Below are 16,290 nucleotides of genomic sequence, written 5' to 3' on the forward strand. Positions count from 1 at the left end.
TCTCAAAGGTGTGCTCCACCTGCTCCAGGAAACACCATGGCAGAGGAGTTGCTTATGTGTCACAAGGGAAACTGTGGCAGCCATTATTATAGTTCACACTGCTTTCATCCACAGTGCATAAAAAAGATTCACTCTTTCGTGCCTCAGTACAGACGCTGTGGGGAACCGTATCTAGGCCACGCAGAAGTACTCTGAAGCCTGCTTAGCAACTCTGTTTTAATCCAGTTATACGGCCACTCAGAACCGCTATTCCATTCGCAGGTCAAATGCGTAGTGCAACCATTGTCCGCCCCACGCTCAGAATACTTTAAAAAGTGCTATAACAACTGTTCAACAACAGTGCTGCTTTTAAATGGGCCTACCATTGTGCTGGCAACAATGGCACATCTGCTTTCATTTGATTTCATCATGCGTTTTGAACGGAGGAAAGTGTGTAGGAATGTGTTTACTTTCGTTCAGGGATATACAGTATGCCATTTTTCTTGGTGCATCGGTAGCAAATAGTGGAATCTATTTTTATCGGTTGTGGCTCTGTGGGAGGCTAGCTAGCTGGTCTATGTGTGTCCGGAGCTAATCCAGCCACTGGACCTATCAGCGGCAAACTTTGTATGCACACTTCCTGAAAATCGAAGAATTAACTCCACAATTTGTCACGTAATTATGTTTTATAGTTTTTGAAATACTTAACTTAAATGTTATAATGGAAGTCAATGGGGCTCATATATGGCTCAAACGTGGCTAAAATTTGGAATTATACGTCATAGATACATGGATGTCACAGCCTGGCTCGGACATGATGTCCGAGATCCACATCGGAGCCACACCGTTCCCACGTGGATCCCAAGATCCACGTGATTAGATTTGTCCATCCCACCATTGTTTCCCTTTAAGTACTTCGGGGGCAGGAGCTTTATGACGACCATCCTACTCCCCCCTCCACCCCCTTCTTCTTCTCTGAAGAAGACAGCCGTGTGCTATCTGATTAATACTTGAACATGAAGTCGACAGCAAGTCATTTCGTGAGCTCTCAGAAACTCCTCCATTGTTGTGGAGCATGATGTCTTTTGACATGCAATCTCCCTCATAGGCACAGGCGGGATGGGACTTATTTTGCACTCAACAATGCAAGCCATCACATGATGTACAGTACAGTTGTGTATTTATGATAACCAACCTCTTGCAGGACCTGTGACATAAAGCACACCATTTTTCTGAACTATTCGAATTATGAGATTGACAACAACAATATGCTCTTTTTTTGCTGATAAAAGACAGAATGAAAGGGCTGTTGACTGTTGGTGGATAACATAAATTGTGATGTATAGTATGAGGGAAATGGAAAAGAAAGGAAGGGTACGTAATTCCCACATATGTTTTAAACTATGATTTTTTCCCAATCTTAGTCATCGCAATTAACCCCATGTGTACTGTAGGGTTTGTCAATTGAGTTCAGAAATTTCTCCCTTGGACGTATACTGACAGCACTCTGATGCCATTTAAAATGTGTTCCAATTAAATTATGTACACAATACAATTATGTACACCTGTCCAAAATCCATCATGCTAATAGTGTTTTGTTTGTCCAGCGTTTTTGGCCATGTTACGAATATGGAATGTGTTTTGGCTTGTCCAGATGGACAGGAGGCTGACCTGGAACTGCACACTCAATGTAGGCGACACAGTGGTGTATAAAAGACCACCAGCACGTGCTGCTTTGGTCCAATAAAGCATTGTAATTTGAAACATTGAGCAGTAGCCACGCCTACAAATTGGATAGCCTATACTTTTGTACAATCGATACATTTTTTCGAAGTCAAGAGATAGTCAAAGTTTGAATATTTATTTGACAGCGCTAGAGTACTGTGGTCCCTGTCGCTGCCGATCCCCACTGTGGAGGATGCAGACAACCCAATGCCTTCTCTGTAATTTGTTACACATGTTGTTTGTCGGCAACCACGTTTCATGTACTGCTGTCCGTCTTGGCCTAGACAATCTTGTATAAGACGTGTTTAATCTCAATGAGGCTTTTTCCTGGGTAAATAAAAGTTAAATAAAAATCACACCCTATGTGAAGGTAGCGGCGCCTTTGATACATTATGTCATCGATATGTGTTTATAATGTGTTTATAGCCATGTGTCACGTGAAGCTTGACCAATCACTTTGTTGACGGGTCTGACCAATCAGAGCGTTGACGGGTCTGACCAATCAGAGCGTTGACGGGTCTGACCAATCAGAGCGTTGACGGGTCTGACCAATCAGAACGTTGACGATGAACACGGACAAAGTCAGGTATAGAGCAGGATCCGCTCTATACCTTTAGCGCTGCTAAAAATGTAAATACACATGGGAGTGACCGCCTCTTCCTTTCACCTGTAGAGCGCAAGGGACATAGAGCTTCTCGCTGTCTCCTCCAGATACACTTCCCACTGAGCAGGTGCCCTGACCAACCATTAGGAGTCACTGTTAACAAGGACACAATCCTCTGCTACTTTCCCACTGCCAATTGTGTTTGTTGGTACAAACAGTTTCCCGCTGCCAGGAACTCATTCAGGGTCTCGGTGGGGTTGGCCAAGTGTTTTTTCTCTTCTCGACAACCATTTACCCATACAATAACTTAACAGAATGCGCAGTTTGAATTTGCCTTTGTCCACCTGGATGTGTCACCATCAGCCATCATCCATACGTTATAACAGCCCTGTAGTGAACCTGTACTGTATATTTGATCAGCCTATTTGAACCCTTTCTTCTGTCTTGTCCCTTTATAATGATGCAACAGCAGGTGTTTCATTCATTTATGAGTTGAATCGTTTGTTATTCCTTCTTGTCATTGTTAATGTGGCCCAGCATGGGCATCATCCCGTGTGGACATCAGCCAACTGGGGACAGACATTTGCATTCCATGTATGTGTGTTTGGTGTCTGATGAGAATCAGTAAGGGGTGTGTGTGTGTGTGTGTGTGTGTGTGTGTGTGGTGGGGGGGGGGGTATGTGAACTTCCCGCAGGGCTGTGGAATGACCACTCAGCCACAGACACGAACATTTCCTCACCCTAGTGGAAGTGTAAAATGCCAATGAGCTTACCGATTGGTGGCGAAAAATTCGGAGAACATTTATTTTCTATTTCTTAGGAAAGTACATGATGTCAAGTGTTGTACAATTTCTGCTACCCGGTCATATTGGCTTGTCATTATGAAAAAGTTAGCAATGTCATCGATCATCGATATAAATTAAGGAACATGTGAACAAAAATACATACAGCAACGTCCTCTTCTTTCTAACCAGCTGCATGGTGTCTATAAGGGAGATTGAAGCAAATCCAGAATGCAGCTGAATATTATCAGGAACCACCTGGTTGTATGACAGATTCGGACTACAGAATAGGAATAGGACTGTTGCCGCTCAAATGGGCTCGTTGTGCAAAAGTGACCCCCACCCCCCCATGCAGGTCCAATATAATCTCACTGCATAAGTGGCAATCACACAACTGAAATCTGGGAGGATTCCCGATGGTCTGACCTGCCTGGTGACTGATTTGGCCTGCAGCCCATTATGACAATTATGTAAAATATCATTAGTTCACACACAGGTAATGTATGGATGCGTGGGTATATTCGGGTTCAGCTCTTGCTGGCGGTGTAAACGACCAGTCAAGAAATTCAACATTCCGTTCTTTTGCTACATGATTGGTCAAAACGTGGCTTCTATGGTGCACGATTAGGCTCTACTCAGTCCCCAAACTGTTTTTCAAAGTTGTAAAACTGGTTGTCAGCAAAAAGAACGAATAGAAGAAAGAAGCCAGAAATTAAAATTGATTTGTTGAGAGAAAGATAGTAAAAGTGCAATGTCAAGGAAAATGAAAAAGGCGGGGGGAAAGCTGAAAATGTATATACTGTAAATGGAGTGGAAAATAGAGACAGATAGACATTTTCTTAAATTTGTATGTGTGACACATACAGTACGTACACATTTATTGTAACTGTTATGTATACTGGAGTGACTACAGGGAAAGGAGGGCTGTTGATTGTTAAGCCTACAGTAAATGGATGTACTGTATGTATCATTGAGACTGTAATTCAGAGCATGGAATAGTAAATGCTACTATAAAATAAGTTGAGCCTAAAAAGAGCACCAGTATAACCGTTGCGATGGTCAGTTGTTCTTGTCATGCAAATGATGTGTAATGCCTAATGCACTCAGTGGTCATTCAGTGGTCATTGCACGCACTAAATATCTGTTGCTCCTTTATGGCAGCTGGCAATGTGGCCTGGGTGGGTGTGAGACTCCCAGTCTCAACTGTCTCATGCAGTCCAGCCCATCCCACAAGTCAAGTTACCTTCCACCTCCTATTTTCCTGCATCTCTGCTCCATGACACAGGGACAATCACACCCAGACCAGGTACAAGCAACAACACCATCAACAACAACCCAAACCACAACAACAACAAATGAGGAGACGTGTCGGAATGACACCAACACAGGCGCTGATTGATAAGCGTGACAAACGAACACGACGTTCATTAACCGACTAGCCACCTGGGGAAGGAGGCTGAGGAGTGAGGGAGAGAGGAGGGAGTCACTCTTCTTTCTCCCCACACTGCCAACAGGCTTGCTCTGTTGAGCGTGGAGAGGAGAAGAAAAGTGGAGGAAAGGGAAGTGTGTGTGTGGGGGGGTGAGGGTGTAAATGGAGAAAATCTCCTCCAGGGCTAAACTGAGGTTGCCTGGGGGATAAGAGTTTGACCAATTAAGGTGGAAGACTCCCTGTACAATTGGGAGTAAATGGCCTTTGCCTTTTATCTGAGTTCAATTCCCTCTACTATCTATTCTACAGTATATATTTATACAAAATAACAAGTCAAAAGAAGAAAGAATTGTCACATTGGGGTTTACAGAGGGACAACTAAGCACGTGTGTCAGACAGACAAGCTGTTCTGATACGTGACACTTTTAATTCACAAGGCACAATCCAGCCAACTATGCTATTCACGGTTTTATTTATGGATACTGTTTCTTCTTCTAAATCTTTCTTAGTTAAGTTATATACAGATTTATGTTGGCCTAAGAGTAGTCTAAAAAATACAGGGCAAAGATAAATGCACGGCTTGTTTCTGTGGTAATTTCAACGGCAACAGCCAACTTTAACTATCTCTAATGACAATTGTTGAGAAAGTAAGTCGCATTAAGCATGAATCAAACAACAGGCTGATTTGCAGTGATTTCGTGAGTAATTGGGAACATACAATTTAGAAATTGTCCCTGTATTTGAATCCACCTTGTATTGTGGATTATTAATGTTGACTTGCTCTCCTTCTACAGTATATGGAACTTGTTTCCATAAAAAAACACTCTGTTGAGTTGTGTAATTTCAGAGCAAACACAAATGTCCTCCAAATTGTCTGTTAGGATGATACATTTTCTGATGACAGTGGGCGTTAGGCTTTTGAAAAGGTGCAATTTAGTATTTTGCACAATACACCACAATAACAATAGCACATGGAACCAAACAAGAAGTATGAATAGAAGCAAACAGCTTCAGTCACCTTTTGTTTAGTGTTACGTTTTTATTGGGTTTGTTTTCTGAAAACAAGAGTAGGGTTTAGGTTTACAGGTCTAAATGTTGCATTATACTGAAAGGGTTTGTTCTCCATAACAAATAGTCTAATAACTTCTGGGTGACTAATAACTACACATAATTTATTTAGCAATTATTATTATTGTTATTATTATTACAAGCCTACTCGGGGCTATGCAAGTCGGGAATGATACAATACTCCTGTTATCTGATGTACTCGGTGTACCCGTTGTGTCAGCGCCACGCGCATCACATTTTGCTTCGTGCTGCCGCTTTTGTTCGCTTCCTTCACTATCATTAGATAGATCAGAGTGCAACCCTGCACTTTGATCTATCTAATGAAATGTATGCAGTATGTGTAGGAAGTGATATGCACAACAACCGTATATCTGATGACTACCATACAGTATGGGGAATAAGTGATATACAGTGTGAGATAGATACAGTAGATAGATAGATAGATAGATACTGTAGATAGATAGATAGATAGATAGATAGATAGATAGATAGATAGATAGATAGAATAGGACCAACCAATAAATACAGGACCACCACAGAAAAAGAGATACAGGTAGGAGTAACAAGTGCTAGAAAAAGAGTCAGCAGGTAGTAATGCACTGGGATTAGGAAAAGGGCACCAGAAACCAGGTATGCTACAGGAATCTTGCTTGGCCCACAGCAATTGGGCTGCCTGAGAATTAGCGTGGTAAACCAGCTTCTGATACAGCATGTCTGATGAAATATCAGATATCTGATGAAATAACTGATGCAATGTATACAATATGTGTATTGGGTGCTACAGTGTGCATAACAAGTTTATATCTCATGAAATGCATACAGTGCGTGTAGGAGGTTATCATGTTTACTGTAACTACTGTATATCTCATGAAAGAAGTTATATGTGTAACACGTATATATCTGATGAAATGCATACAGTACATGTAGGAAGTTATTTGCGTAATGAGTTTATATCTGTTGAAATTCATACAAAAATGTGTAGGAAGGTATATTTGTCTTCGAGGGGTACAAGAAAAGACAACATTTCATTTGCCTTGTGTAAAGACAGTAAGTATCTCTTCCTGTTCCAATTACATGCACCGACACAGACGGATGATAGAAGTCAACGCCAGACACGATAACACTGTTCGAGCACTTGACCATGCAACACTCAAAAATAGCATAATAATCTATAGCAAATTCACATGTATCAAACATAAGTAGATGTTGAACAAGGGCAGATCAGTAGCTCAAAGACTGTTTTCTCATTTTCATTCTGAAGGTCAACCAAGCTAGTTATCTTCCAGTGCCTGCCTTGTGAGGCAGGTAAATTTGTTTGCCTATTCTGGGAGTAGTATTTCCAAAGTCACTGTTCATTCCACCAGCGATGATAACCCACCAGTCCCTTTCCCGGGATGTGATTTAAAGTGATTCTGGATTTACACCAATGAAAGGATAAGGTCCATTCAGGATTACATTATCACAAGAGACAAGTGAAATTAATTCCTGAATACTGCATCCTCTGCTCCTCTGGATTTATGTTTCACTGTGCGTTAGTGTAAAAAAAATACAGGGTCTTGAGTGAGTATATGACCCTCATTTAATCAGTACCTTTCTGTATACTGGAAATAACCACAGTTAAGTGCAGTACAGTATAATCTTTGCTCATTGCTATCTGATATGAAATATCAAAATTGCTAAGATATCTTACCCGACAATTTCCACAACTGTTAATTGGCACACATTCATCGCAGGCTTTAAATTCTCCCCAATGTATGATGGACTATTAAATATGCATGACCCTTTCTCCATTCCCCATCTTCCTCATCAATAGCTATCGACTGATTCTAAAATAGGAGGACAAAGTAATCCGTGGTGAATTCCAACCCCTGGGTTTTGTTATTTGCGCCGATGTGCCGTGCACTGCGGACATTACTTGCCATCTCTCATTAAGGGCAACATTCGAATTGGCCCTCTTTCATTAGCAACACTCATGAGGGACATTGTGTGTGTGTGTGTGTGTGTGTGTGTGTGTGTGTGTGTGTGTGTGTGTGTGTGTGTGTGTGTGTGTGTGTGTGTGTGTGAGAGTGAGAGTGAGAGAGAGAGAGAGAGAGAGAGAGAGAGAGAGAGAGAGAGAGAGGGGCAAAAAGAGTGGGTTGGCGAAAGAAAACAGGATTGATAGAGATAGTGAAAGAGAGAGACTGTGAGAAGGGTATATTCAGCACAGGACTGGGAGCTATCACTGCTGTCTGTTGTGAGGCCTGCGTGTTGAGCTGCCTGCCTTTGAGGCAGCGCTGGTGTCACATTAAGATCATCCATTGGAGGATCTCAGGCAAGCCTTTGATGTTCTTTGTGCATACAAAAACAGCAGTGCCACGGCACTCCTCTGATGACTGCCAGCCACACAGAAATATCTTTTGTATTTAGAATCACTGGTCTACCAGGGCCAATGATATCACCCGGGTGTGAACTGGTGAATAATTGAAGTCATCTTTTCGTCTTTCATCAGTGCAAACATCAAAAGGATTTTTCCCCCTATTCTCGAGTTTAAATGGAAGTTTTGGTGTAATGCATTTTCCGCCCTACTTTTCGCTGTTTTGGCAGATATATGAATTACATGCACACGTACATTTACACATTTTTGCACACACATGCAAACACACACACACACACACACACACACACACACACACACACACACACACACACACACACACACACACACACACACACAGTCACATACGCACGCACAAACTTATAGCTAGGCCTATATATTGTATATATATTTCTTTGGGACATGTGATGGCACTGCATGTAATACACATAAGAGTTCTTAAGTTCTGGACACAAGATCAAGGCCTGTATCAATGATGACAGCTCTTCTCAGAGTCAGAGATAAAGGACAAACTCCCACTCACACCCTCAACACACGTTCAGCTCTCTGAGAATCTCAGCAACTCAGTTCAACACACACGGTACAGTAGAGGGAGTAGCCATGTCGACTTACGAATGAGAGGCACACTTGCGTTGGCTGTCCCCAGCTTGTTGGTGGCGACACATGTGTAGTTGCCATAGCGATCCTCTGTCATGTTGTTCACTGTGAGGACTGACCTGGTGCTGAGGTTCTTTATGTCGATGCCTTGACCCTTCAAAATCCTGAAAATGTAATGCACACCACAATTAAACAAAGTTATTGATTATAGCCTCACACACATGCTTGTGTAGCGTGCGGCCCCGTTTCTGAAACAGTGAGATAGGGAAAGTAGGCTGCAAGATATTCAACTTCAAATTCCCTTTGTTGTCACATCACAAGTTTACGGGTGTAAAGGAGTGGGTGCGTTTATTTTTAGTGCAAGCTACCCACGAACTGGAGTGACATTTAAATAAGAATATCAAATATCAAAACAAATATCAAATGTGCATGAAGATATACATGAAGTACTGCATGTAATGAATTCCTCAGTCTCTAGTGCATCAAATAACAGATATGAAATATGCATGCCTATGGGAAAGGGGAGCATATCTATCGTCAAATACTGTATAAAGTGATAGTACCAACGTAATGGGAGCATGTAAGACTGATATGGCGACACGGCTCAGTGCCTATTCAGCAGCCTGATGGCCTGGCTGTGGAAACTGGCTCTTAGTCTGTTCGTTCGGGATTTGATACTGCGGTATCACCTGCCTGACGGCGGCAGTGTGAACCGATCGTGGCTAGGGTGGTAAGTGTCTTTGATGATCTGTTTAGCCTTGGCTGCACCGCTTGGTGTTTAATATCCTGGAGGGAGTGAATCTCACCCCTTAGAATGTGCTGGGGCCGTCTGTAGTCTGCACCACCCTCTGTAGTGGTCCGCAATCGAGGGCGGTGCAGTGTTCCATACGAGGTGCTGATGCAGATTGTCAGGATGCTCTTGATAGTGTGTGGGTGTGTGCGTGACCCAGGTGAAGCCCTCGGAGAAGTGTAGTCCGAGGAAGTCACTAACCGGCCCGCCTCCAATGCGACACAGTCGACGAGGATGAGGGCTCCCCTCTGCTTCGTGTAGTCAACCATCAGATGACACGGCCAAGGATGACATCACCCACCAGGGTGTTTGCAGTCTTACTGATGTTCACCTGCTCGAAGGCACTACTCACATCAGCCACTGAGATATTTAGTGGGATGGCCTCCTCAGGTGGGGCTATCTCCAGCTGGTTGGGGCTGTTTACCTCAAACTGAGCGATAAAGGTATTCAGCTCACCGAGGAGAGAGGTAGAGGGGCTCTCTACACTACAGGTTCTCCCTCTGAAGTCTGTTATTGTCTGTAACCCCAGCCACATACTCCTCACGTTGTTACTTTTAAACTGATCTTCCACTCTATTCTTGTATTTCCGCTTCACCTTTCTGATGGTTCTCTGGAGGTCAGAGCAGGATATCCATAAATCCACCATAGTCATGGAGCTGCAGGCAGTGTCGCACATTTGAAGTTCCGCATAAATGTTGCGCTTAATTCGCAGTTTCTGGTTGGGACTTGGGATATATTCAAACTAAAATCTATGCACTTCCTGATAAAGTCTCTGACTACTGCCTCAAGAAGCAGCCTCAGGGTGTACAGTCTCCTGTGCACTGATCACCATATACAGTTCCCTTAATGCTAACAAAACAGTCACTACTGCAGTAAACTCCTATGGTTGCCAGAATGGTCGGCATATTAGCATGGAGTACTCCAGGTCCAGGGAACAAAAGGACAAAAGGGCATGCAGTACAGTCAGATACAGAATATATTGTCTAAAAACAATAGTAAGAACTTTCAAAAATGAATTCAGTACTTTTACAGTGTTGTTATTTTATTTTTTTTACGATTTAGGGCTTTTTAAGGACCCGCTAACACCCTCCAGGTGAGAAGCATTGTTCAAATCCCAGACAGCCTGGATAAAGTCAAAGGCAAACACTCTCCCCTCCCTTAACAAACTGCTGACATGCCCTTGGGCAAGACGCTTAACCCCACCCCATCCCCCAAATTCCCGTAGCAGAGCCGTTCATCGGTAGATGCCTTTAGGTGTGCCGGAGAGTTCCCAGGTGTGGATTTGTGTAACCGACTTTCTCAACTTTGTCAACTTTCCACGGACAAAGTAAAGGTTAAAAAAACTGTATCAAGGAGGGAATGGCACAAGTCAAGGAGTGTGGAGATGTTTATCATCCTTAGTTGGTCTCTACAGCGCATGGTACTTCATCACCCTCTCTTCAATAGATCCATTTATCCCCCGTATGACGTGCCTGTCTTCGAGAGACGGTTTGAAGGACTGGAAGAAGAGAGAGGAATGACCTGGGGGTGAGGTGCGAACCTGCAGCGGCACACCACATGGCACACATTGTTCACTGCTCCACTGCGGCTGAGCGGGCGTCATTATAAATCACTATCCCCAATTGTGCTTGGCATCTGTGCCGTGATGATGTAATGCCCCTAATTGTTGAGTAAGAGCATATGCTGCACGGCCGCATGTTGTTATGGCGAGAGCATGACAGGCTGAGGTTGTTTGTGCTGTTAATGCCATGACTTGGCATTCGTTATCAAACCATAGAAAACCTCCAGGGAGAGGACAGGTTTGTGTCTTGGCTGTGCTGTGGCCCCCTGCGTACGTTAGCCTGGTACGACTGGTGCTGCGAAGCACTCCCAAGTCGAGACGCGACATGTGACCTTATGTCCAGCAAATCTCCAAGCATCTGCTGTTCCCCTCTCCCACTGTGGCTTCCTCAAATGTTAGTCGAACATCCACTGATAATCCCTGCAGGAGTCGGTGAGCCAGCTTGCCTCTTTCCCAGTATGACATAAAGCAAAGGCGGTGGATCTCCTCTCTGTCATACTGAAAACAGCCCTCCTACTCTGCCTTTCAAGACTGAATGCGGAGACTCCTCAAAAGAAAGATTTGCCTGTCAAACCTGTCTCATTAATTCAGATATAGACAAACTGGCGGTACCGCAGCATTGATAGTTCAGGAACAACCACACACACAGTCTAAACGCACAGAGAGAGATGCTTGTCATTTCCTGCAAACAGCAATTCAGCAGAGGAATGGGTAAAAGGTAATGGGAAGGTCCTCCACTAAAGCTGCGTTATTCATGTGTTCTCAGGTATGTGGATCTTTTTCAAGATGACATATGTAAATATACTTATTTTGCTTCATAAAAAAAACACACACACACAGAAAGAGCAAGGCCTTAAACTCTAGAATCATGTCAACATGCCTCCTTAGCAATTCAAATAAATTGAGTTCAACCCCATAATTACAATTAGCACAGTGTGAGTTGATGATTGAAATTGTGCTCACCAGGAGTGGCTAAATGATGGGTAAATGGGGTAATTTAGTTTTTAAATTCAACAACCAACACTCGAATCCACCCTGATTGATGTATGGGCGATGAATGATTTAAGTTGCTTGTTAGAGTTACGCAAACATTTCATTAGCGTGCAAGGTGAATACAAGGTGCTAATAGCTTTGCTTGACAGAAAACACTTTTGTGGGCTCTCCTGTGAGGGACAGAGGAGCGGGACCACTATCGAATGGTGTCTCTGTGAGAAAACGTGGACTATTCCTTTGAAACGATCAATGGTAACTTACCATTTGTCTGGCAATGGTTGATGTACAGTAAGTACATCACAGTACAGTAAGTGTGCAAGGATTCCCTTCAAAAGCAATCACATTTTCTGCACAGCAACATAACATCCTGATCATACAGTAAGACCTGTGTTTGTGAAGCGTATGTTTTAAACTGCTTGGAGTAAGCTACCACACGGGCGGGGTTCAGCACATCAGGACAATTCAATAAAGTTGTCAATCACATAAAAGCATACTAAATTATCTCTCTTACTCTTTCTTTTGCACGTCTCAACTGCCCAGCACTCATTGTATTGTCCTATATGACACCACCCACCCATCTCACACCTAATTAATTAAAATAGAACAAAGGGTGAGTAGTATTTGCAAATAAACAAGTCCCATTCACCCAACCTTGCGCTGGCAATCGCGTTGAATCTCTGGTGGACTGGTGCTGACGATGCAGTGGTAAATGTCAAGATAGGACAGGCAATCCACTCTGCGTCTCACCTTTTCTCGCCCTTGTACCACTCGAACGTGGGGACGGGTACAGCTGCCGCTTCACACCGGAGCAGAGCTGTGCGTCCCAGACCGACCCCATGGCTCTTCATCTCATGAATAGAAGGGGCAACTGGTGGGAAGAAAAACAGAGGAGAGGAGAGGTAGAGCACAGAAGAGAAGAAGAGAATAGAGGTTAGAGGCTGACACAAGGACATAAACGTGTAGGAATAAATGCGAGAATACACATTTTGAGTCAGACAGGGGGCAGTGAAGATAACAGGGCCTTACACTTGAAACACCCTACACTGGATGCTGTGGTCAGTGTGCACGTTTAGCATACCCTGTGAAGTCTGTAGAGCCTACATAGCTGCTGGATTGGGGGAGGGGGAATCCATCCTCAGGGTAAGTAAAATGGAATGAATTGCATTGCATGGTGATAAATTGCTTAATGGAAGTTCAAAGACTCAATGGCAAAGGCAGGTTGTGTGAATACAAAATTAATCCTCTTTCATGTGCTGAAACATACAAATCTTTTTGCCAGCGTCATCGAGGCAGCTTTAAACACTTGTTGCTTTCTCAAGCAATTCCGGGCCAATTGTACTTCAAATATTTACTGCACACTGCCTTGAATAGAAAGGAAATTATAAAGAATCCCAACAAAAGCATTTGGCTGAATCCAATATGTGGTCAGACAAAAGGAATGACTCATCTCTCACCATTTCTTGTCATAGGTCCATATCAGGAATAAAAGCTTTTTCATTCACGTGTTTCATTTCGATTATTAAGTCAGTATCCAGTGTTCAGTTTGCTCACCATAGCTGCTACTGTTTGCTGTTATCAGTTAGCACTGCTGCGGTTACAGTAGTGCTTCTAGCCCATATGAATGTATAAAGGGAATACAAATTGTATTGGTTCAAGGAAAACAGGTATGATGGAGGTATAATGGAGGTTAACCTGATGTTTTGTGGATCTCGTTTGGCACACTGAAGGACAAGTTGTCATGGCAAATATTCAAATTGTGTTGGAAATCCAATCAGATACAAGGCAGGACAATGTAAGGCACATTTATTTCTATAGTATATTTCACATACAGAGGCAATTCAAAGTGGTTCACATAAAACAGACAAAAAGAAAAGAGCATAGACAAATAAAAAAAGATTAAGGAAAAAGTATTAGAAAGCCAAAGCTTAATGAAAACAATAAAATCCAAAAAAGACTAAGAACCAGAGTCAGATCAGAGTAACATGATTAGCAGAAATTAAAGGCAGAGGTGAACATAAAATGTCTTTAGCCTGGTTTGTTGTTGTTCAGCTTTCTTAGTCCTTGTTAGAATTCTGGCAGCAGCATACTGAATGGGCTGTACTGTGCTGCCAAGTGCTTTTTTGGGAAGGCCCGAGAAAAGACTATTACAGTAGTCTAACCTACTGGAAATTAAAGCATTAATTCGTTTTTCTAGGTCTTGTTTGGAACCGTATACTCAAATTCTTGCTATACTGTATTTGTATAAGATGATAATACTGTGTAAGCCGAATCCGTTCTCAAAACCTAAACATTAGAATTTTTTTTTGCCCCCTCTGAGTCCATGTGCCCACAGAGTGCCCTGCAGCTAGCGATAAATTGCCATGCCTTGTCAGAAAGTGAGTTATGGAACATTTATATTCCTGACAATTGAGCCTTTGAGAACCACCTGCCAGTCAGTGGCTGCAGCCTGTGTCCAGGGGGCTGGGTTTCCAATGCAACCTCAAACCTTTTTTTTTATTTTGAGTTGTACAGTATTTGGAGATATTCCTCCCGGGATGACCTCAATGAGGACTGCTGTACCTGTCCTGTACAGAACATTCTCCCCAAGGTGCCGCCTGGCATTCCATGTCCCTTAGCGGAGACAGAGACAAATCCATTCTGAGGCCATGGATCAAAGGTCTTTTCTTATGGAGTCGAATAACTTCTCCAGTTATTATACAAGTTACTTCTCAGGTTTCTCTATTAAATCCTCAAGTAGCAAGGTGTCTCTTTTTAGCCCGCTAGCGATGGGGCTCAATGGGTGGCAATGCCTGTTGATTGATCCATCCATCCACCACTTTGTTCCTAAACAACTGACAACTTGCTATGCTCCCTATAGAATGAACCTTACTGATTTTGGTGCCCACATGGTCTTTCCTCTTGCCCCCCCCAAGCCAAATTCTCCACTTCCACTATAGGCGGATTACAATGAAGTTTGCTGAGAGCACTTGCTGTGCACCATGGCTGAACCCTAAACATTTGAGTGACCGCATGACGTTGCCTTTAGCACCACCCTCAGACCAAAATGTCAACATTGAACACAAGATATAGCACCTCCTCCAAGACCAATACATCAAGACCAACACAGCTGGCAGTGACCCACTCTGCTAATAACTACATCTGTGACCTGCAATGGGAATCGAGAACCCGAATCGTTAACTCCAAGAATCAACATTGTATGCCTTAGAGCTTATCAATTCCTTTTCCAGCATGTTTTTTTTTCTGAGAGCTGCCCCACTTATTGAAAAATAATGACATAATTCTGAAAATCAAAAGATAAGGAGCACTATAATTTATTTTAATGTTCAAATTAGAGTAGTTTTCCAGTAGTTTTCCAAGTGGGGTGCGGCGATCCTCAGGGGTCCCTGAGGGGGTCTGCAGGTGTTCCCCAGCCAAGGACGAGTTTAATATCCTCCTATAATTCTAGTAACCTCACGGTGGTGGTGGTGGTGGTTGGGTGGTGGTTGGGTGGACTCTTGATCAAACTGCGCATGCGTTGTTGCCAGGTTTCGCGAGAGAAACAAGCAGCAAGGTCTATGAAAACGAGACCAAACCAAACGAACCCTATAACACCAACATTGGCCCTAAAGCGCTTACAATCGGCGGACATGGCAACACCGAGACCCCGCCCACTCTCTGACTGTCTACAATTCTTTCTGTGGAAAGTAAACACACCAGACGGCCCGGCGCCGCGGCCGCCATTGAAATCAGCAGCTCGCTCGCTTCACACAGCTCACGCACAGTTACCTCCTAAATGCTGAAATAAGCACACATTTCGAACCAATGTCGAACCAATGTGGTAATATTCTCACACAAACAAGCCCAACTTACATTTCTGTCCATTACAAATGTCACAAGACACGAAGGAGACGAGGCAGCGGCCCCACGGAAGTCGCGGCCTAGCGCAAGCATAAGCCTCGCCTGGGAGTGGGGCCTTTACCCCAACATCGCCGCGCCACCCGCGACGTCCCGCGCCATGTAAACAAACTACCGGTTGTTGCTAATACTGTCTAAAGCATGTATGTGAATGCTTATGTCCAATACTGTGTTGCCGTTAGTTGGGTTTAAGCCAACAGCTGCCTATAATGGGCCGTCAGTGTGGAGCTAAGCCACGGGTAGCGTTAGCATGCGGCTAACGTTAATGTTACACAACGCAGCTGTCGTCACTCAAACGGCTACGTTAAACATCTTATCAACAACCTGTATGAACGTTAGTGTGGTCAATGTCATCAAACTAATTAGCCCGTTGAACAGTGTTATTTTGGGGACTTTGGTGGGTTTCTGTGACACAATGTCACGATGTAGCAACTCACAGTGTTATGTCACACGCAATTGAATAGCTTAGCACTTCCGGTCGTTCCTTCACAATA

The 16,290-nt window shown here is 43.4% G+C and overlaps 1 protein-coding gene across 2 annotated transcripts in view; it reads right to left on the reverse strand.

Annotated features, from left to right (window-relative positions):
• Positions 1-16,290, reverse strand: part of negr1 (neuronal growth regulator 1) — a 203,260-nt gene that overhangs the window by 39,751 nt on the left and 147,219 nt on the right. For both annotated transcript variants that reach the window (XM_084066297.1, XM_084066296.1), the window contains exons 5-6: positions 12,650-12,770; positions 8,574-8,722 (exon numbers count right to left, since the gene is read on the reverse strand). In XM_084066297.1, the coding sequence (XP_083922423.1) occupies positions 8,574-8,722; positions 12,650-12,770 (270 nt within the window). The remainder of the gene's footprint in view (positions 1-8,573; positions 8,723-12,649; positions 12,771-16,290) is intronic.

The sequence above is a fragment of the Gymnoscopelus microlampas genome (assembly GCF_963454915.1).
Source record: "Gymnoscopelus microlampas genome assembly, chromosome: 9".
Lineage (NCBI taxonomy): Eukaryota > Metazoa > Chordata > Actinopteri > Myctophiformes > Myctophidae > Gymnoscopelus > Gymnoscopelus microlampas.